The following is a 21,719-nucleotide window of genomic DNA, read 5'->3' on the forward strand; positions in this document are numbered from 1 at the left end:
TGGTGACCGGAAATAAAGGCACCGGCTCTTTCACCCTATCTGGTTTCTTGTCTTAATTTCGGGGACGGGGCCGCGTGTGTGCCCCCATCTCTCGTCTGGAGAGAATTTTGTCACTTCTTCCCTGGGGCTGCGGTCCAGAACCCCTGCGGCTTACTCTGGAGAGCTAATGTGCAATGACTCACTTCTAATTGGCTCCAAGTTCTTAGCTCCGCCCTTCCTCTGTTCCCATTGGTTTGGAGCCGAAGCCCTCTTTACCATGGCGGCCCCGCTTCGGCTGCGTTCGGCGCTCGCTCTGGTTACAGGTTAGGGAAGCCCACCAACACTTTTTGGCGCTTGCCTACCCCACTGGGAACGAGGCGCTTATTCTGGCAGGGTGACGTCACGCGAAATTGGGCTGCCCGGGGAGGTGTTGTGGTGCCCGTGTTCTTCCCCTCCTTTGCCCTGGCTCCCGGGGCCTGGAACATTTGTCTAGCTGTCCCCACCTCCAACGCCCGCGTCTGCCTTCTGCCTTGGCCCGCATCCTAGGACCGGTGTTTGTACTCCTTACCACCCCCCTCCCTAGGTGCCGGCAGTGGCATCGGCCGGGCAGTCAGCCTGCGTCTGGCCAGGGAAGGGGCCCTCGTGGCAGCAAGTGACCGAAATGGGGCAGCGGCCAAGGAGACCATACAGCTTCTGGAGGGGACGGGGAGCGAGGCTGGGGCTGGCCCCGGGTGTCATGCTGCTTTCCAGGCTGATGTAGCCGAGGCTGGGGCCGCACAGGGGCTGATAGAGCAAATCCAGGTGAGAGTGAACCTGCACAGTCCACTCGTGGGAAAGGGAGAAGCACTTGCTCTTGTGTGTCTATTCCTCCCAATCTGTTTTTGTGCTTCTCTGCCGGTAACCTCGTGCCCTTCCCGCCTTCCCCCAGGCCTGCTTCTCCCGTCCACCCTCAGTGGTGGTCTCTTGTGCCGGGATCACCCGGGATGAGTTTTTGCTCCGAATGCCTGAAGATTACTGGGATGAAGTCATTGCTGTCAACCTCAAGGTCTTGACCTCTGAACCTTTCATGTCCTGTGATCATCCTGACCCTGACCTAATTTACCTGCCTAGGAGGAAATGGGAGGGGGTGTGCAAAGTAGGTGAAGCTCTGAGTGCCGTGACCACCCACCATTTCTGCCACCCTTTCCCTTCATTTTCAGGGCACCTTTTTGGTCACTCAGGCTGCAGCTAGAGCCCTGGTATCCAGCGGGTGTGGTGGCTCCATCATCAACATCAGCAGCATCATAGCAAAGGTCAATCTGGGAGAAGCCAAATAAATGGGAGGAAAAGGAGGCTTCTCTCCTGATCTCTGACCAAGAATCATCCACAGGTGGGGAACCTGGGGCAAGCAAACTATGCAGCATCCAAAGCTGGAGTAGATGGAATGACCCGATGTGTGGCCCGAGAACTTGGACGGTTAGCCTGGGAGGGATCAAAGTAACCAGCCCCCTGCATGTGCTTGATTCCACATCAGCTAATAGATCAGTGTCCAGCCTGGCAATCACTAAGGTCAGAATGGGGAATTGGCAATTATCAGGGATTAGTGATAATGCTCCCTCCTCACAGACATGGAATCCGCTGTAACTCCATCCTTCCAGGATTCATCATAACACCCATGACAAAGAAAGTACCACAGAAAGTATTGGACCAGGTAGGGGTCACCTAAACCCTTCTTCCCCTAGCTTCCATATATTCTTCCCCACCCCCCAAACCCTATCATAGAGACAATTCTGGACAAGAACCTGAGGCCAAAGAAACGACTTCACCATAAAAAGCCTTTCCTTTCCCATTATGTGTCTACTTTCAGATAACTCCACAAATCCCGATGGGCCATCTGGGGGTTCCTGAGGGTGAGAAACAAGGGTAAAGAAAAGGGAGAAAATACAGCCAGGGAAACACTGAAAGGGGGAGATAGAAATTGGGGTTTAGGTAAGTAGAGATTGAAAGATGCCCTGGTGCAAAAGGTGCTTGTGGTGTCCTTAGGGTTGGGAGTTATTTGTTATTGTTCCTTGCTTTAGTTTAGGTTTTTTTTTTTTGGGGGGGGTGTCATTCCTGGGACCCAATGGGCAGTGAGACTTCTGAACCCTTTCTCCAGATGTGGCAGATGTGGTGGCATTCCTGGCATCAGATGATAGTGGATACATCACAGGGACCACTCTGGAGGTCACTGGTATGAATAAAAGAGAATTGGAAATAGGACCCCATAAAGGGGGGAGTTAATGGAAACCTCTGAAACAATCCTTGAGGGACTGAAGTACTGGGGAAAATGCGGAAGGTTAGAGAAATCCCTAGTCCAAGCTCTTCTCTTTTTTTCTCTCTCCATTTGTTTTTCTGTTTCTGACCTTCCCAGGAGGTCTCTTCATGTAACTCCCACGGGGTCCCAGGACACTGAAATCATCTTTCCCCAAGCAGCACCGTGGCCAAACAAGGGAAGATTCAGAAAGAGAGTGGGGGGCCAGCGACTATATATTGGGGAGACAAGTTATATGAAAAGGGTGTCTGTGACCCTAATAAATTCCAAATCTTCCTACCACCTCTGGCTCCTTCTTGTGTCCAAGCCTTCTGACTCCTCCCCATTTTCTCCTCCCCTTCTTCTCCTGGTGGGATTGTTCCCATTCACTGGCTCGTTTCCCAGGGCAACCCCCGCCGCCGGGTGTGAGAGGGAGAGAGTGTGGGATACAGTGCCGGCAGAAGGAGGGGGTCTTGGCCCCACCCCTGTAGACAGTGCCTCGCATCCCCGGAATCCCCACTAACTTTTCCAGTCCCTGTGTCCCGCAAGGGGGGAGGGGGAGAGGGCGTCCACGCGGCCATACTCCTGATTCTGGCCTTGGTAAGGGGGGACAACGTGGAACAGGTGCCTCAACCTTCATCCTTTTTCTCTCAGTCCCCCTTCTATTCCCCCACCCCCTTCTCAATGCTTCACAATAGTGCAGCCGGCCCCGGGTCGGGATCGAGGGTGGGGGATTAGGGGAGGTGGCCAGGATTAGGGGAGGGGGCCAGCCACTGAAAGGGGCCGTAGGGGATGAAAGAGGGGCCGGGGGAGAAAAGAAAGGAGGGGAAATGGGGAGGGGAGAGGAGGGGGCCTGGGCGAATCGCCTCTGGAGCCCACTTAAGGACTGGCCACGGACCGAAGGAGAAGACAGGGAAGTGGGGGGCTCGGAAGGGAGGGGGGACTGGGAGGGAAAAAGGGTGGCTTATGGGGGTAGGGTGGGGGAAGAAGAAACAATTTCCCCCATCTCCTCACAGATTCCCTGCTCGGTCCCCAGCCATCTTCCCTACTCAGCCCCAGCTTGGTCTCTGATACATGTGTACCTGCTCGGGCTTGGGTCCAGGCTCCTCTCCACCTCCTGTGTAGTTCCCGCTCCCACTCCTTCTGAGAACTGAGATCCCTTCCCTGCCCTTGCCTCCCCATCATCTACCTCCCTCTCCCATCCCCCGACAAGTCCACGTCTCTATCCGCTCCCTTCTTTATCCCCCAGTCATTCCATTCCTCAAGGGGAGGCCCCCTTACCCCAGTCACAGCTCTCTCCGGCCCTCCACAGGTGGTGCTCTCTGTCCCCTGGGGAACCATCCTCCTCCTCGGCCCCGGCCCGGGCCGCGGCTCCTGATTGTCCAAACGCAATTCTCGTGGCTCCGGCCCTCGAGAGTTGGGTCTGGACATCCCGAGCCGTGGCCCCCACGCCTCGCAGAGGAGGGCGGACGAGGGGACTTCGGGACGCCTGACACAGAAGAGGGGAGTCCTTAAGAGCGAGTGGGGTGGGAGGGAGGACTCCGTGGCGTGCCTTTGGTACTGGGGCGCTTGAACCTGGGGTGCAGGGAGTGGAGGCGATGGGGATGAAGCTGGGGGTGGGATGGTGGGAGCGACAGGAGGGCTGGGGGCTTGGGGTGGGCGGCCCTTCTAATTCTCGTCCCCTGTGTAAGACAGCCCGAGGCCACTCCACTTTCTTCCCACGGGAGACAAGTGATGTCCCATCTCCAGCCCACTCCGAGAGGAAGAGGCCTCATGGGGAAGAATGTGCCCCAATGTATTTAAGTGCAGGAAGCCGGTGGAGACGCGCCCCATCCTGTCTCCGTCCCGCGTGGAGCTGCGGGAAGGAGCCCCACGTGGAGCAAGAAAGCACCACGCTAGCCCGTCCCCTCACGTGGAGAAGGCGTGTCACGTGTGCGAAAGTGGTGGGGGGAACGACACCACCTTCGTTCCACGTTCCACCCGCGTTCCGAGCAGCTCGGTGACGTAACCATCGTTCTGAGTCAGACAGGGGAGGGAATGGGGAGGCGGAAGTGACGCAAGGGCCCGAGCGCCCCAGCCATGGCGGCGGCGGGAGCGGTGGCGGCGGCGGCGGGACCGGGGTCCTGAGTGGGAGGGACCGGGGACTGAGTGAGCTTGGCCCGGGAGGTACATGGCGCTGGGGCACAGGGATGGGGTAGGACGCTAGCGGCGGGGCAGGCCTGAGAAGAGGGCCCGGGGCTTGGGGGGCGGGGTGAGGGAAAGGAGAAGGGGAGGGGAGGGGGAGGGGAAGGAAACGTAAGGGGGCGGGGCCTCGGGGACGGGGGCGCGTGCAGAAGGGGCGGGGCAAGGCGGGGCAGACTCTGACTTCCCCCCCACACTCCCATCCCCACCCCCAGGATTCCTTCGGCTGCTCCTTAGTGGCCCTGTCTGCTCCCAGATCTCGGGAGTGGTGGTCGACTGCTTGTCACCATGGCGACCCCAGCGAATGCACAGAGCGCCAGCAAAACGTGGGAACTGAGTCTCTATGAGCTGCATCGGACCCCACAGGTGAGGGGGGGGGCCCTCCACCCACGGACACATCTCCCATGCACCCCCATTCCTGAAATGTATACTGTCTCCTGTGAACCCCTCCCCCATCTTGACTGTACATCAATTCCCACCTTTCTAGGAGACCCCAAAATTACGTCTTTTCTATGCTTCTCAACTCTGATCTCACTGCCCTTCCCACCCCTTCTTGCATGTCATTCTCTCTTCCATCCCACAGGAGGCCATCATGGATGGTACAGAGATTGCTGTTTCCCCACGATCCCTACATTCAGAACTCATGTGCCCAATCTGTCTGGACATGCTGAAGAATACCATGACCACAAAGGAGTGTCTCCATCGATTTTGCTCCGACTGCATTGTCACTGCGCTGCGAAGCGGGTACTGGGAGACACAAGTGCTAGGATTGGGGGGGAGGGTACAGAGAGGTTCTGTGCTTTTCCCATTTGTGGAGGAGATCTTAGAACTCCTGGATGATCTCCTAGCCCCTTTTTAAGTATGTGAAACTAACAAAGACTTCCCGTTATCAGTTAATATTCTAAGTGGTTTCTTTCTTCTGACTCAACTCAGGAACAAAGAGTGCCCCACTTGTAGGAAGAAGCTGGTGTCAAAGCGGTCTCTTCGGCCTGATCCAAACTTTGATGCGCTGATCTCCAAAATTTACCCAAGTAGAGAGGAGTATGAGGCACATCAGGATCGTGTCCTCATCCGGCTTAGCCGGCTACACAACCAGCAAGCATTAAGCTCCAGCATTGAGGAGGGGCTTCGAATGCAGGCAATGCACAGGTATGGAAGTGGTAATACTGAAGTGCTAAGCACTGAATTCTGGAAGGTTTCTGGACATGTAATAGGCAAAAACTCATGATTCTCCCTTTCTGATCCTTTGACCTCCTAACATCTGACCTCTGACTTCCTAAACTTCCTATATACTGATTTCCTAACTGATGTTCTTTGCCTCTACAGGGCCCAACGTGTAAGGAGGCCAATGCCAGAGTCAGACCAGACAACAACAATGAGTGGTGGGGAGGGAGAGCCTGGTGAGGGAGAGGGAGATGGGGATGGGGAAGATGTTAGCTCAGACTCTGCCCCAGACTCCACTCCTGGACCTGCCCCCAAGCGACCCCGAGGAGGGGTTGTGGGAGGTAGCAGTGGAGGGACAGGGGGAGGGGCTCCTGGAGGTATAGGTGGAGGAGCAGGCTCTGAGGATTCTGGGGACCGGGGAGCCCCCCTGGGTGGGGGGACCCTGGGTCCACCAAGCCCACCTGGGGCCCCCAGTCCTCCTGAGCCAGGAGGAGAGATCGAGCTTGTGTTCCGGCCCCATCCTCTGCTGGTCGAAAAAGGAGAATACAGTCAGACTAGGTGAGGATATCCCCCTCCCCAGCAGCTAAAAGCTAGGGAACCAGGGACCAAATGGGCTTTCTTCCCATAACTGAGACAATGATTCTATCCAGTATTTTGACTCCCCCAAACTAAAAAATATGCCTAATGCAAACTCATGGTCACCTCTGAATTCTAAACACTCCTGAAAAACCCTATGAGGCTCTTTCAAGATACCCTATTTCCTACTTTATCAGCTCTTTGCCTTTTTCACTGATCATTTGCCCTGATTCCTCAGATATGTGAAGACAACGGGGAATGCCACAGTTGACCACCTCTCCAAGTACTTGGCTCTAAGGATTGCACTTGAGCGGAGGCAGCAACAAGAGGCTGGAGAGCCTGGGGCACCAGGTGGAGGAGTCCCAGAAGCTGGAGGACCTGAGGGAGGTGGGGGGGAGGCACCGGGAACTGGAGGAGCTGACGGGCCTGAGGAACCTGCCTTGCCCAGCCTGGAGGGTGTCAGTGAGAAGCAGTATACCATCTACATCGCGCCTGGGGGAGGAGCTTTCACGGTGAGAGGATGGGAGGGAATGATTGGCTGGGGGAGGTACTGGGGACAAGAGAAAAGTTTAAGATAAAACATACTCCCTTCACCCTGTCACTAATCAGTTCTGTATACCATTCTCTCCCATTTTTTTCTCCTTGTCCTCCCATTACCTTCCTCTTTTATTCTTCTTTTCCTCCCATTCCTCTCCCTCTTCTCCTTTCATCCTTGGATATTTTTCTTCATATCTCTCTTCTGTCCCCTTCTTTTTTCTTTTCTCCCTATTGATACTACTCTTTTCTCCTCTTCCTTCCACCTTCTTTCTGATTTATTCCATATCCCCAGACTCTGAATGGCTCACTGACCCTGGAGTTGGTGAATGAGAAGTTCTGGAAGGTGTCCAGACCCCTGGAGCTGTGCTATGCCCCCACTAAGGACCCCAAGTGACCGGAGGGGATGGGGGTCATAGGGCTTCTGTGTGTATGTCCTAGCCCCGCCTCCAGGTCTGTGTTCCCCCCACCCCCCACCCCCTTACCCTGCCCGGCGGGCCGGCGAGAGGACACCGATGAGAACAAGTGGCTTTTATACAAAGTGTCTATATCAGATTCTTCTATATTGTACAGAGTGGGGTGTGCACCCCAAACTCCTTCCTTTTCTACTCACCAGTCACCTCCCTTCTGTAATGGGGATGCTGTGGAGGGAGGGAAAACCTCCCCTCCCCCCAACAACAACGCATTTGCTTTTTTTTCTTTCAAATCTGTGTCTGTCTGTGTGTTAGGGGAGGGGGGAATGGGACCAAGGAGGAAGGGTAAATAGTAGCGGCGATGACAAATCTTGACTGCTGTCTCCGTGGAAAAAAGCCACTCTTCTTGTGGGAGAAGGAATTGTGTCAGGTCGCTAATACACTTTGGAATCTGAAAGGAGCAAATGGAAGAGATACAAATACGTCCCCAATAAACCAGAGCTGCCAAGCAGAGACCGCTGCTGCGCCGCTATTTCAGGTCCCTTGTCCTTGGTCGCAGCTCCAGCTCCACGGCGCTCCGCCTCCTACGCCGCCTAAGAGGGGCAGTAGCTAGGACTACGGTTCCCATGAGGCCTCAGGGTAGGCGATCACTGGTCCTAGAGCGCTACTGTCCCGAGGGCCTGTGGGAGTTGTAGTTTTTGCTTTCCCAGACAGTTGGGGGGGCGTGGAAATCATCAGTTCCCCTTCCTTCCCACCAGGTGGGTAGAATGTGGGTTCCGGAGCCGGAGCTGGGCTGCCGGGCCTGGGAAGAGGTGTCAAGGTTCGATTCCCATATTCGGGAAGTCTAGTGGGAGGATAAGGGGGAGGGCTCCGGGAGGGATCGAGGGCCCCCCGCCCCTTCTTCGGGCACTCTGCCCCTCACTTCCTGTTTCCGCTACTCCTCTCATCCCTCCCCCCCTCCCCAAATTCCTGTGGCTGAGCTCAGTCCGCTGTCTCGGTGGCAGACGAGTCGGTGGTGCAGGTAATTGGACCGCCCGGCCCCCTCCCCAATACCCTGACCCCAGCCATCAGTCCTCCCCAGCCCCTGGACCCTCTCACCCCACCGGGAATCTCAATACCAAGGACCCTCCCACACCCTCGAAACCTATACCGTGGACCCTCCCACCCCCCTGGGATCCTCAGTACCAGGGACCCTCCCACACCCCCCGGGACTCTCAATATCAGGGACCCTCCCACAACCCTTGGACCACCAAAAGTAGTGACCCTTCCCGAGACCCAGGATCCTCGATTCCATGGACACCCCCCCCAATAGCAGAATTCTCCCATATCCCTGAAACCTTCCCACAGCCCTTAGACCCCCAATACCAGAAATTTCTCCCTAGCCTCTGAAACCTCCAATACCGGAGACCTGCCCGGCCCCTCCCACACATCCCACCTCCTTCCCCATCCCACACAACTCTCAGTAACTGAGACCGCACCGTTTCCAGACCCTAGTGATTCTCAATACCAAAGACCCTCTCACAGCCTCCGACATCTTACAGTTCGAGGATACTCCCAGCCCTTGAGGATCTTCAATATCAGGGACCCTTCTATTCCCAGACCCTCAAAACAGGGGGCTCATAGCACCTTTACTGTAACCTTCCGACAGTCTCTAGGGTCCCTCAATGATAAAACCCTCTTAAGAGCTCTGGGACCTTCAATTTTTGTGCCTTCCCACAGCCTATGGGATTCTTCAATAGCGAGACCATGCTATAACTCTCCACCCCGGATACCAATACCAGGGAGCCTCCCCAGAATCAAAGACTCTTTCTATAGCCTCTGGGAATGCCACAGTGCCACAAGCTCTCCCAGTGTTTCCCCAATATCACCAATTCCCATAGTTCCAGGGACCCTCCTACATGTGTGTTCTTTAAGCTTTCAGGGTCCTCTAATAACCACATAGATTCCAGGCCCCTGCCCCCCATCAAACCCAGGCAGCGCCTCCCCAGTCCGCAGGCTTCCTAATAAATCATCCAAGTTCCTGTCCTTTAACCCGCCTCTAACTACCTCCCCAGGCATCCTGTTCCTGACTCCCCCAGCCTGCCTTCTTTTCCTGTCCCTGATCTGGGAGGTGTGGTGTTTCTGGCAGGTTAGGGGAAGGAAAGACGGGACCTGTCTGAAAACTGAGGCGTTGTTTGCTCAGCCTGAGCCTGGTGCCCCAGAGCGGTCTGAACTTGCTAACTTCACGGTGCCTGGAAGAAATCTCAAGGGGGTGGGGGTGGGCAGGGGGGAGGGGCTCGTGGGCAGAATGATATGGAGAAAGGAGATGGAGGTGGGGGAGCGCCGGGGAAGGACTAGAAATTCATGAGAAGTGGTGGAATTTCTCTCTTATCTGTTTTGGTTCCAGAGACTGTCCCTTTCCCCGTTCCTCATCACACCTAACTTCCCAGTTGGCCCTTCCTTTCTTCCTGCTCCGACTCCCTTCTTATTCCATCCTGGCACAGCCCACAATTCCCCCTTCCCCTTGCCCTTCCCCTTCCTCCCCATGTCCCTGCCCCTCCCCTTCTCCTCCAGCTCCCATGTCACCTACATCCTCCCATCCTCCTCTCTCTACTCCTCACTTTTCTCCCCCTTCCCCCTCATTGTCTTCCACTCTTCACCTTGATCCCCCACCCCCTATGCCAGTGACTTTTGCAGACATGGCTGTGTATTTTGGAGATGTCATGTGGGAAAGCTACCGGAACCTCATCTCCTTGGGTGAGTACCTCCCCCCCAAAAAACAACAACAACAACAAAAACAACAACCCACCCCCTGGATTCTGACATTCATTCTATCAGAGGTATTGAATTAAATTGAAATGTTAAATTGAGAGGTGATCCTTCTGAATTGCCTGCATAGAATACCAGCATTTCATACCCCTCCTAGAGATCCCTAGCTCTCTCCTCTCTATTCACACCCAAGTATCCTGCTTCTCCATCCCCTGAACCCATCTTCCTGAACCCAGCAATCAGATATTTATCAAGCACTTTTAATTTGCAAGTATCTGGTGTAGATGTAGAAGTTACAAGAACAAACCAAAAAGGCGTCTTGTCACCTATTTGGGGAGATGAGACATATAGAATATGACAATACCATGAAGTGTATGCTCAATACCAATTGATAGACAGTTAAGTGCAAGATTCCTTAGGAATATATCACAGCACTCTAGAGTGGTCAAGAAAAGCTTAGTGGAACTTGACCTGGGCCTTGAAGAATGGTTAAGATTCAGCTAGGGGGAAGACTGGGAGGGGAAAATGTTTTAGACAGAATAATGAAACTTGTCTTCTTTTGATTTTGTTTTGTTGTTGTTTTTTTCTTTTTGTGGGCCAATGGGGGCTAAGTGACTTGCCCAGGGTCACACAGCTAGTAAGTGTCAAGAGTCTGAGGCCGGATTTGAACTCATGTCCTCTTGAATCCAGGGCCAGTGCTTTATCCACTGTGCCACCTAGCTGCCCCTAATCTTGTTCTTTCTTGCCCCAGGATTTCCAATCCCCAAACCAGAACTGATCACTCCTCTAGAGCAAGGGGCTGAGCCATGGGGTGCAGAATCTCAGGAGCCTGAAGAAAGGGGGGTCCCAAAAGATCCCTACCCAGGTGAGTAACCAGCAAGGAAAAGATCCTTTTGCCCTCCCACTTCACATCTTCTTTATACCCGAGAGGGAATCATCAGGTCCAGGATTTAGAGCTTGAAAGGGCTTTGGAAATTACCTTGTCTAACCTTATTTGACAGGGGAGGGAAACTGAGGTCTAGAGAGGAGAATCTACTTTCCTTAAGCCAAAGGGACCAGAAAGTGGCAGGAGCAGGAGTCTGAGGTTCTCCAATGCCAAAACCATCGCCCTTCCCACTGTATCACATTGCCCCAACGAAGGAACTCTGCCTCACAACTCCACACCATCTTAAACGATGCTTTTGTTCCCCAGTAACTGGCAGGAATCACCAAAGTCTCTACCCTTGCTGTCAGTAGAAAGGGCTAACTTCTGTGCCCACCCCTTCCTCCTCCTGCCTCCAAGAATACAAACTGCTGCATGTGGTATCCTGGTCCACTTCAAATCCTGTCAGGAATACTGTCTATCAGGGAGTGGAGGAGAGCAGCTTCCACAGGGATGGAACTTACACCCTTCTCTGGGTCACCACACAAGATCCTCTTCTTCCTCTGTATTGCCCTCTTCATTTCCTTCATTTCATCACTATCTCTCACAGGCATGAGGACCAAGGAAGAAGAAGAGGCAGAATCAGTGCCTGACCCTCCCCCTACTTTGGAGGGTTCCCCGCCACCAGCTACAGCCTGCGGCCCAGCCCTACCCCCACCCCCAGCATCCCCACCCCCACCCCCAAAGCCCTTTTCCTGCCCTGAATGTGGTTCCTGCTTCTCTCGACGCTCCCACCTCTCTCGCCATAGGCTGATCCACTCTGGCGAGCGCCCCTTCCCTTGCCCTGAATGTGGCAAGTGCTTTGCCCAGGGTGCCCACTTGGCCTTGCATCTGCGTTCCCACACAGGCGACCGACCATATTCTTGCAGTCAGTGTGGCCGAAGCTTTCGCCATGGCTCCCACCTAGCCCGACACCGCCGTACACATCTGCCTGAGCCCCCCTACCGATGTGGCCAATGTGGCAAAGGTTTCTCCCAGAGTTCTGGGCTCCTGCAACATGCCACTGTCCACACAGGCGAGCGTCCCTATATATGTGCTGTTTGTGGCCGAGGCTTTGGCCGCCACCCCAGCCTCATCCGCCACCAGAAGTCCCATTCGGGTGAACGCCCCTTCCCCTGTCCTGAATGCGGCAAGCGCTTCACTCAGAGCGCCAACCTTGCCCGCCACCTTCGGACACACACTGGAGAGACGCCATACCTGTGTGGGGAATGTGGGCGTGGCTTTAGCCAGCACCCTCGCCTCGTGGCACACCGAAAAGCCCACCACACAGGACCCCCGCCCCCACCTCCTCCTGTTCACTCCTGTGCTGATTGTGGTCTGCTGTTCCCTCAGGCTCTGGCACTGGCCCGTCACCGGGCAGCCCAGCATGGTGGTGAGAAGCCATTCCGCTGCACTCAATGTGGGGAGGGTTTCGGCCACCGTTCCAACCTTCGGCGCCACCAGCGTGGCCATGGTGGGGAGCGACCATACCGCTGCAGTCAGTGTGGCAAAGGCTTTGGTCAGAGCTCAGGGCTGGTCCAGCACCAGCGTGTTCACACTGGTGAGAAGCCCTTCCGCTGCCCAGACTGTGGGCGTGGATTCCGCTATAGCTCCAACCTAGCACAACATTACCGTGGCCACACTGGGGACCGCCCCTTCCGATGTGAGCACTGTGGCCGTGGCTTTACCCGTAGTTCTCACCTGCTACGGCACCGTGCCACACATGGTGGGGAGGATGGAGATGAGGACTGTGGGCCTGGAGGGGTCTCTGTGCTGACAATTCAGGCAACTTGCCTAAGCCAGGAATCCCCCAACGAATCTGGAGAGACTGCCCAAGTGACTGAACCCCTATCTCAACCAGAGTGATCTATTTATTCCCTGTGGTTGGAGCAACCGAGTCTGGCTCCAGCCCTATCTTTGGCCAGTGACTCCCAAAGCAACCACTTTCTTGTGGTCCAAACCCATGCCAAGAGTGAGAGCCCCTAAGTGTCCTCCTTGTGTCTCTGGCCTGGAGGGGGTGAGGTTCCCTGTGCCTAAGGAAGAGTATTCCCCAAAGGAGAGTAAGCTCCCTGTTCTTATTGGGAAGAGAAGAGTTCTTCCTCTTTATCTTTCTCTAAGGGGCTTCATGAGGCTATTTCCAGGAATAGCTGGGAATCACTGGTCTATGCAGGAGACCTTGAGGAAGATAAACAGAATCGCTGTGATAATCCCTACCTGGGATACAGAGAAACCACACTAACGCCTCTAGAAGTTGCACTTGGTCCTTAATTAACCACCATCCCTATAATTCTTTGTCTGACCTCATGATATCTTGGAGGCCACCTGGGGTCCTCTCTCCTTTGAGTACCAAAGAGCTATCACCAACTTCCTCTGACAGTGTGCTCTCCCTTCACCCTAGGGGTGACTAAACACTGCTTATAGGACTCCCCAAGGGTCCTAACACTCCTTGTCACACTTGAAGCCAAGAATACAGGCAAGCCAGGCTTTCCCCTTCCAGTTACATTCCCTTGCATTTCCTAACTTTCTATAGAAATCGTGTGATTTCTGTGCTGTAGGTGCTCTCTCCAGTGATGTAGCTCAGAGATTAGCCTTGCCTATGGGAATTCTTGTTACTGTGGCCAAAAAAAAAAGCATCACCTGGTTGCCAACGTTTAGATAATGAACCCCTCAAACTTTATTGGGTTCCTTCTGGTGTAACAGACTCAGTGGCTCGTTAGGCTGCACTTTTGAAAGCTTTTTCAGTTTGGTAAGACCTGCCAAAGTTTAAACGGATTGCTCCTGTAGCAAAACCTTCAAGAGGTCAGCCTCACCTCCACACCAAAATAAGACATCAGAATTCCCTTGGATTGAAGCCCAAGAATGAGGGGAGATGTAACTAGGGAAATCAGGAACATGACAAAAGTGCAATTGTAGGGTCAGGTAGAAAGAAACTAAGAGAAGTTTGAGAGGGAGCAAGGGAACTTGGGGAGAGATTAGGAGACAGAAATAAGAGAATGAGGTGGGGGGAGGGGTGTCACAAAGTCATAATTTCACCACACCTGTATTGTGCTTTATGATCGAAAAATGTTTCACATCATTTTATTTTATTCCCACCACCCTGTGAGGTAGATAGGGTAGATAGTATCATTCTCGTTTTTAGAGATGGGGGAAACCAAGGGCCTTGAGAGAGGAAGGGACATGCTCACATACCCACCAAAAGGCAAAACCAGGACCAGACCCTGACCTTCTGATCTGAGTCCAATGTATGTCCCACTGTGCCTCTAAGGTACTAGTTGGCCTAGTCTCCCTCATCAGAGAGCTTCTAGTCTATTTGAGGAAATGGGACACATCTAGAAAAAAAAAAGCACTGTATCTATGAAGCCAAACAGTATGTAGTGAGGCCTCTTATTTACATTCATGAAATGTGTATTTCCTTACCACCTACACTTTCCCCTTAGGTTGCTAAGGTGCTAAATACCTACCACAAGCACTACATTTCCTACCCTTTGCAAGAAAGAGACCCTGTATGAAAAGCAGCCCATGGTTCCCATAAGTTTCCAGTGAGGGACATGCATCTCTCATACAGATAGGTTGCAGTCAAGAAAACTGAATCTAGTGCCAAAGCTGACACCAAAGGAGGGAATTATTCTCATCTGTCCTTGGAGAAGGCACTATGGGTTGACTAAGATAAGGAAGGTCTATACTTGCAATATCCTTTATTCTTATTGTTAATATTAAAGTATAAATAGTTATTTTAGCTAATTTATTAACTTTCCTCAGTGTAACTTTTGGGCTGTTACAGTAAACACTCAATAAATGGTTGAATTGAAATCTCTCCTAGAATGTGTCAAAGGGATTTACCTTTCTTTGTATCCCCAACATCAGGGCAGGGCCTTGGCACATAGTAAGCAATTAGTAAATGCTTGTTGATTGACTATTTTGACAAGTGCAAGAAAGAATCATGGGATGGTTAATATTCGACCTTAGAGATCATCGCATCCAAACTTCCTGCTTTGTGAATGAGAGGAGGAGATTATATTGCAAGACAGTGTCACGATATAATATGAACTGTATAAAAATGCTGAAGAAACATAGTAATGGAGTGATCTGAATCAAGGAAACACTTCCTAAAGGAGGTAAGAGTGGAGAGAAGGAGAAGGTCTGGAGAAAGGAGAAAGAAAATCACATGTTAATGAATCGACTGGATGACTATGGTGAATAGTAAAGAATTTGTGGGAGGATGGAAAGAAGGGAATGATCCATGGGGTTGATTTGACCACCAGTGACAATGAGTGGTAGAGAATTATAAGCAATACAAGTGATTAGTTGGTGGAGGACCTTGAGTGCCAGGCTGAGAATTGTGGATTGGTTTTGATGGGTGATAAAGAGTCACTTGTACACCCTTCAGTAGAGGGCTAGCATGATGAAATGGTTTCTCAGAAAGCTAGTTTTATCAGTGGCTAGGAAGGACTGGAGCAGTAAGAATCAGGTCAAGAAAAGTAGTTTAGGGGGCAGCTAGGTGGTGCAGTGGATAAAGCACTGGCCTCAGATTCAGGAGGACCTGAGTTCAAATCCAGCCACAGACACTTGACACTAGCTGTGTGACCCTAGGCAAGTCACTTAACCCTCATTGCCTGGAAAACAAACAAACAAAAAAACCCTTTAAATAAAAATGTTTAAAAAAAAAAAGAAAAGTAGTTTAAAGGTTTGATGCCAACCCCACTTCAGATTGCTGAATGGAAAAGAGGACTCTGGGAAGAAGACAGCGTGAGAGAAGCTGACAGTCTCCATCTTGTCCATATCCCCAGGTTACTATATTAGAGACTTTGAGGAACTTCACCTTGAGTGAGATCTAAGACTCTCTTTTCCAGTTGAGCTGAGGTACCTCACTCCTAATAGCAGAGCCCCCTCACTGTATCTAATCCGGTATATATTTTCCCATGTATACTTTCTCTGATTTCTGCTTTGTTATTGACTCGGATTTCTTTGCTCCCTGCAAAAAGATGAGACAAACAAACAAAAAGCCTTTAAGGATAATGGAGGTGTAAGATGGTAAAGACTTGTACAGTGGTGTAGTGCACCAGAGCACCAGCCCTGGAATCAGGAGGACCTGAGTTCAAATCTGGCCTCAGGCACTTGACACATAGTAGATGTGTGACCCTGGGCAAGTCACTTAACCTCCATTGCCCCACAAAAAAAACCCCAAAACTAAGTGCTAGGTGCTGGGAATAAAAATACATAACACAGTCCCTGCCCTGAAGTGGCTTACATTCTACTGGGGAAGATACAACTTGTTCACAGGTAAGTAAAATACTGGATCTATACAAAAGAAATTTAGTGATTTGGGAGGGGGGTATTAAAAATTGGTAAGAATCAGAAAAAGCCTCTTGAAGGAAGTAGCACCTGAGCAGATCTTGCAGGGGAGGTAGGGGTTCCAAGAGGTGGGAGTGAGGCAGGAAAGTATGCCAGACATGGGAACCAATCTATACCAAGGCATGGAGTTAGGAGATAAAATGTTGCATATAGGAAATGGCAGAGAAAGTCAGTTTGCCTGGAGCTTAGATTTCTGGAGGAGCGTTTAATTATTCTGGAGAGAGAGAGAGACAGAGAGACAGAGAAACAGAGATTGGAGCCTAACTGTGAAAGACTTTAAATGCCAAACAGAGAAGTGATTTTGTCCTGAGTCATTGAAGTCTCTTAAGCAGGGGAATGAATGGTCAGACCTGTGCTTTAATGATATCACTTTGGCAGCAGTGTGGAAGATAGAGAGTGAGAAGAGAGACTAGAGGTAGGGAGACCAACTAGAAAACTATTACAAAAGTTCAGGCAAGAGGTATTGAGGCCTTCTATTAGGGTTGTGGCCATAAGAATGAAGAGAACTGGTAAGAGATGTTATGGAGGTAGAATTGACAAGATCTGTTAGATGATTGGATATGGGAGTCGAGGGAAAGAGAAGAGTCAGTAGTGAAGCCTAGGTTGTGAACATGGGTGTCTGGGAAAATAATGGTGCCTTCAACAGAAATAAGGAAGTTGGGAGGAAGAGTGAGTTTAGAGGGAAAGATAAATTCTGTCATGGACTTGTTGGGTTTGAGATGACTATGGAATATGTGGGTGGAGATAATTGGAGGTGTAAACTGGAATTAAGGAGATATGAGAGCTGGATATGTAGATTTGGACATCATCTGCATAGAGGCAACAATTAAATCAATAGAAGCTGATGAGGTCATCAAAGATAGTCTAGAGCCAGAAGAGGGGGCACAGGACAGAGTCCTGGAGTACCCCCACTCATAAGGGGCAGAACATGGATGATAAGCCAGCAAAAAACTGGTTGGGTTTGGCAGTGTGGAAGGAGAAAGGAAATAAAAACAAATTAGAGGTTGCAGGTCTGTGAGCCAATAAATGAGTGGATCCATTGACAGTCATGGGGAAATTGGAAAAGGATAAAATTTTAAATTTATATTTTCAGAGGACAGAGAATGAGGTTTGGAGGAATGGAGAGTGAATGTAGCAGGAGAAAAATAAGGAACCAAGAGAAGCAAAATGGGAATGAAAAGGGCTAGCCAGAGAACTAGGAAAAGCAGCAGAATAGTGTCACAGAGAAGAATCAGTGAAGGCGTGGTCAATAATATCAAGTACAATGAAGACCTAAAAGATGATAACTTAAAAAACATTCCATTTGGGCAGCTAGGTGGCGCAGTGGATAGAGCACCGGCCCTGGAGTCAGGAGTACCTGAGTTCAAATCCGGCCTCAGACACTTAACACTTACTAGCTGTGTGACCCTGGGCAAGTCACTTAACCCCAATTGCCTCACTTTAAAAAAAAAACAAAAAACATTCCATTTGGTCAAGAGGAAGTAATTGGTGCACTTAAAATAATAGGTAGCATTTATACACTGCTTTAAGGTTTGCAAAGCACTTTACAAATAATATCTCATTTGATCTTCTGAACAACCTACCAGGTACTATTATTATCCCCATTTTACACACAAGGAGACTGAGGCAAGCAGAGGTTAAGTGACTTGCCCAGGATCACATATCTAGTAAATGTCTGAAGCTAGATTTGAATTCAGGTCTTCTTTGAATTCTGGTCCATTCACTGTGCCACTGAGCTGCCTCCAAATGCAATAACAAATCTATCTTTGAAACAGCTTGCGTTATGCCTCGAGAAATTTCTTGGCTCTTTTAGGCACCAGACAAGGTCAGGAAATGTAGGGACCTGATACTTTGAACTTAAAGGGGAATGTTGAAGGTAAAAGGCTAGATTTGAGGTCTATAAGGGGATAAAGATATGGCAACAAGAAATGTGTCCTCAGGTAAGGGATGCAAGGAAATGGACCCAGTGCTGCTGTTAGGTTAGAACAGCTGAAAACCTGGGTCATGCACTGTTGGATCTGGATGTACAGGCACCAAATTTAGAGGGCAGGCAGGTCCTTGCACACAACTATAATCACATGCACTTATTCTTTAGAATTAGAAGGTTTTCTTTCCCATATTATCACTACTAGCAGTTTACTCGCTCATGGATAGGCTCTGTACTTGGCTAGGAGTTGGGCAGAGAGGAAAGTAGAATAGAAATTCAAGAATCAGGTGTTGTGGGCATTTATTCTCTTCAGCTCCTGTTTCCCAAGGATCAGTCTCCTATCCTAGACTATGTATCAGATGGAAGATGAGAGGGAGCAAGGCAGCATGAAGAAAACAGAACTCCAAAGAGAGTAGAGTCTTGGAATCCAAGGGGCAAAGGTAGAGGCTTTGGCTGGGACTCTTGGAACTCAGCTTCCACATCCCCAGGCTTAGCTTTAAGGATGCCAATTCAGACAGTCCAGACCCAGTGTGGGGGAATTCTATCTTGATGGAAACAATTTTTCGGTATCGGTTTCTAGAACATCTGTGCATCTGTCCTCCGTCTCTAAGGGTCCAGGGAAGGGGTCAAAAAGGTGTAAAGGAAGGGGGAAATGAATGGGCATCATTCATGAAGCCACAGTGGAAAGAGAACTGGATTTGGAGCCAGAGGATCTAGACTCTGGAGGAAAGAGTGAAGCTGATGACTCTGTACACTCCTGACTCACTTAAATTCAATTAACTCACAAGTCAAAACATCATCCTCCTGATGTCATTGGTCCACTTTGAGAATGAAGGATGAACAACAACAACCTGGGCTCAAATCCTGCCTCTTCTCCTTATTAACTGTGGTCTTAGACAAGTTGCTTCCCTATTCTGGGCCTTAGTTTCCTCACCTGTAAAAGGAAAAAAATGGAATTAAATGAGTTATAAGTCCCTTCCAACTCTAAATACCATGAAATTACATTCCAGAGATCAGAAAATCTCCCAACTTCTCCCTATCCTGAGACATGGATACTTAGAACGTCTGGTCTCCAGGTTTTTTTCAATCTCACTGTCACAGATAGAAACCAGTAGATGAACAGATTGGGGAGCTGCAAGAGTTCCACCATCAACAGAAATACTATTACTGAAGGCATAGAAAGAGAATGAGTTGGGACAGAACAAGGAAAATGATTTGCCTTTGGTGACACCCAGAGGTGTGCTAGAGTCAGGCCATAGAGAGAGACAATTGCTAAATTTTCAGTGTGAATATTTAAACCTTGGTTCCTCATCTTGTAGCAACCTGGGTAGTGTAGTAGATCAAAATCCACCCTCAGATACTTAGTAGTTAAGTTACTTTGGGGAATGATTGTGAGGATCAAATAAGATATTTGTAAACAGCTTTGCCAAGCTTAAAGTGCTATGTGAATGCTAGCTGTTATTATTAATGACTGCCTCTTGTCCCCATAGCATCCTCTCAGCTCCTGAGGTTTCCTATGTTGCCACTGGACCCTTTTTTCCATTTCCAGTGCTAAAACTCCCACTACTTCACTCTTACTCTTCTCATTAAGCAAGACTGTCTTTAAAGCTGTGAAGTCAGGGTAGACGGTCAGACATTCACTCTTAAAGGCACAGCAGGGACCCCAGTCACTAGGGTGGTTCTCTAGGAAAGGATACTGAAACAACTGTCACCTGACAGTATTCCCACACACCCATAAGCCCATATTGTACATAGAATACTTGTGGGGGTATTAGGAACCCTGTCACCTACTTTTAGGAAAGTATAAATGTAAGCCACAGTTAAGCTTTAATCATAATAATCCCCTTTGGGGTAACCCCCACCCAATATTGAACCTGATGTAGATAAACCCAGAATGATTACATTGGCAGAGCCAAGATGGCAGAGGAAAAACATTAAACTCACAGAGCTCCTGACACAATTACCCCCAAAACAGCAATAAAACAACCCTTGGAACAGAAAAACCCATAAAAAGATGGGCTGAGATTATTTTCCAGCCAAAGACAGATTAGAGGGGGCTGTGCTAGGCTGCGGGTAGAGTTCAACCCCAAGATAGTGCTGACAGACCCCAGGCATGCTGAGGCAGAGGAACTTACCCCTGAACCTCCAAATCAGCTGTAGCACCAGAGTCTTCTGGAACTAAGCTAACAGTCAGATGAGAGAGCTGAACGGCTGGCCAGGGAGAAGGGTTAGGGGATTGGGGGGGGGGAGGGATATACATCAGTCTCTGCTGGACCTAAGGAGAAATTTGGCTATCCCACCCTAGCAGGAAACCAGGAAGAAATCTTGAGTGGCTGGAGGCCCAAATGGGGGAGGGGCACAGGCTCATTGGAGCTAAGAACCACCACAGTACACAAAGTTCAGCTGGTTGGTTCATTCACAAGTTGGCTTGAGGTTATCTTTAGATCAGAGAACAGGCCAGGTGAGAGAAAAACCTGCCCTCCCTTAAACCAAAACACCTGGGACCCTCTGAAGCTTGACACAGTGTAGCTTGGAAATAGGACCCCACTGTAAGAGGGAGTTAAAAGTCAAGTAAAAGATGGCAAGATGAGCAAGCAAAGAAAGTTGAGAATTATAGAAAGTTTCAACAAGGAAGATCCAGGTACACCCTCAGAAGAGGATAGCAACTTCAGGGCCCCTACATCCAAAGCTTCCAAGAAAAATATGAATTGGTCTCAGGTCATGGAAGCACTCAAAAGGAACTTTGAATAGAAAGCAGGAAAGATAGAAGGAAGATTTAGAGAGGTGGAGTAAAGAATGGAAAGAGAAATGAAAGCGATGCAGGAGTCATGAGAAAAAAGTCAACAACTTGAAAAGCCAAATGGAAATGGAGATACAAAAGCTCTCAGAAGAAAATAATTGCCTAAGAATTAGGATTGAACAAATGGAAACTAGTGACTTTATGAGAAGCCAAGACACAATAAAGCAAATCCAAATGAATTGTGAGATTTAAAATTGGATATAAGAGCATTAAACTTCCCCTTTAACTTTTTTTCCTTATATATCTCCCAGACCACTAAGAAAAGAAGCCTCTGATCTTTAATCAGTGAGGGATTAGTTTTTATTGTTTGGGGATTAATTAGATAACAAAAAGGTGATACTGATTAGGGAAATAGGAAAGTAGAAATACAAATGAATAATCCTAGATCTAAGCTTAGTCTATATTCTTTTATAAAACTCACCGAATCCCAAAACTGCCTGCCAGGCCGAGAACTAGAGCCGATCACCAAAGCGTGCGCCCTGTCACCGCTAAACTAAGAAGAAGCCAGAGTGAGTGAGCCAGAGCACAAACTTCCATTCCCACTCTCAGTTTTAAGTTGGCATCCCAGAAGTACGGCGTGCTTGGCCACACTCTCTGGGCAGTAGCAGGCACACCGCCATTTATCACTGTTTCCTCCCCAAAAGAGCAGTCCTTCAAAAGCCGTGTCAGTAATATGTGCTCTACTCTCAAATGATTAAGCTAAAACTTCCATTTTTTACCATAGAATAAAAAAAACAGGAGGCAATATGAAATATCTCCTTGGAAAAACAGCTGACCTGGAAGATAAATCCAGAAGAGATAATCAGAAAATCATTGGACTACCTAAGAACCATGACCAAAATAAGAGTTTAGAATCTTCCAAAATATTGCAGGGA

The 21,719-nt window shown here is 49.9% G+C and overlaps 3 protein-coding genes across 4 annotated transcripts; all 3 read left to right on the top strand.

Moving 5' to 3' along the window:
* Positions 1-216: 216 nt before the first annotated feature.
* HSD17B8 (hydroxysteroid 17-beta dehydrogenase 8) lies at positions 217-2,551 on the top strand. Of its 2 annotated transcripts, none has more exons than XR_006356408.1 (9): positions 217-302; positions 563-780; positions 908-1,024; positions 1,179-1,271; positions 1,349-1,434; positions 1,585-1,669; positions 1,826-1,947; positions 2,114-2,188; positions 2,369-2,551. XR_006356408.1 is itself a non-coding variant. In XM_044004640.1 (9 exons), exons 1-9 carry the CDS (start codon positions 257-259, stop codon positions 2,383-2,385), a joined length of 780 nt encoding a protein of 259 aa, XP_043860575.1. In that variant the 5' UTR covers positions 217-256; the 3' UTR covers positions 2,386-2,551. The 2 variants fall into 2 exon arrangements, 1 of the variants encoding a protein (XP_043860575.1); XM_044004640.1 differs by having other exon boundaries at positions 1,826-1,868.
* Positions 2,552-4,303: 1,752 nt separating this feature from the next.
* On the top strand, positions 4,304-7,409 carry RING1 (ring finger protein 1). Its single transcript, XM_044004474.1, has 7 exons — positions 4,304-4,414; positions 4,645-4,795; positions 5,013-5,173; positions 5,363-5,578; positions 5,756-6,151; positions 6,408-6,681; positions 6,999-7,409. The coding sequence occupies exons 2-7, from the start codon at positions 4,718-4,720 to the stop codon at positions 7,098-7,100; spliced, it is 1,227 nt and encodes a 408-aa protein (XP_043860409.1). The 5' UTR covers positions 4,304-4,414; positions 4,645-4,717; the 3' UTR covers positions 7,101-7,409.
* A 554-nt stretch (positions 7,410-7,963) lies between these two features.
* Positions 7,964-14,556, top strand: LOC122755708 (zinc finger protein 501-like). Its single transcript, XM_044004473.1, has 4 exons — positions 7,964-8,137; positions 9,781-9,852; positions 10,616-10,729; positions 11,337-14,556. Exons 2-4 carry the CDS (start codon positions 9,795-9,797, stop codon positions 12,629-12,631), a joined length of 1,467 nt encoding a protein of 488 aa, XP_043860408.1. The 5' UTR covers positions 7,964-8,137; positions 9,781-9,794; the 3' UTR covers positions 12,632-14,556.
* Positions 14,557-21,719: the final 7,163 nt, after the last annotated feature.

This window comes from Dromiciops gliroides, chromosome 4 (assembly GCF_019393635.1).
Source record: "Dromiciops gliroides isolate mDroGli1 chromosome 4, mDroGli1.pri, whole genome shotgun sequence".
Taxonomy (NCBI): Eukaryota; Metazoa; Chordata; class Mammalia; order Microbiotheria; family Microbiotheriidae; genus Dromiciops; species Dromiciops gliroides.

Bases quoted from the DNA above. Each gene is read 5' to 3' on its own strand.
- LOC122755708 (XM_044004473.1), top strand. From the start codon at position 9,795: ATGGCTGTGTATTTTGGAGATGTCATGTGGGAAAGCTACCGGAACCTC. The intron at 9,853-10,615 runs GTGAGTACCTCC...TTCTTGCCCCAG, and splicing joins CCGGAACCTCATCTCCTTGG to GATTTCCAATCCCCAAACCA. The intron at 10,730-11,336 runs GTGAGTAACCAG...TATCTCTCACAG, and splicing joins CCCAAAAGATCCCTACCCAG to GCATGAGGACCAAGGAAGAA.
- HSD17B8 (XM_044004640.1), top strand. From the start codon at position 257: ATGGCGGCCCCGCTTCGGCTGCGTTCGGCGCTCGCTCTGGTTACAG. The intron at 1,272-1,348 runs GTCAATCTGGGA...AATCATCCACAG, and splicing joins TCAGCAGCATCATAGCAAAG to GTGGGGAACCTGGGGCAAGC. The intron at 1,435-1,584 runs GTTAGCCTGGGA...CCCTCCTCACAG, and splicing joins GTGGCCCGAGAACTTGGACG to ACATGGAATCCGCTGTAACT.
- RING1 (XM_044004474.1), top strand. From the start codon at position 4,718: ATGGCGACCCCAGCGAATGCACAGAGCGCCAGCAAAACGTGGGAACTG. The intron at 5,174-5,362 runs GTACTGGGAGAC...GACTCAACTCAG, and splicing joins GTCACTGCGCTGCGAAGCGG to GAACAAAGAGTGCCCCACTT. The intron at 6,682-6,998 runs GTGAGAGGATGG...CCATATCCCCAG, and splicing joins CTGGGGGAGGAGCTTTCACG to ACTCTGAATGGCTCACTGAC.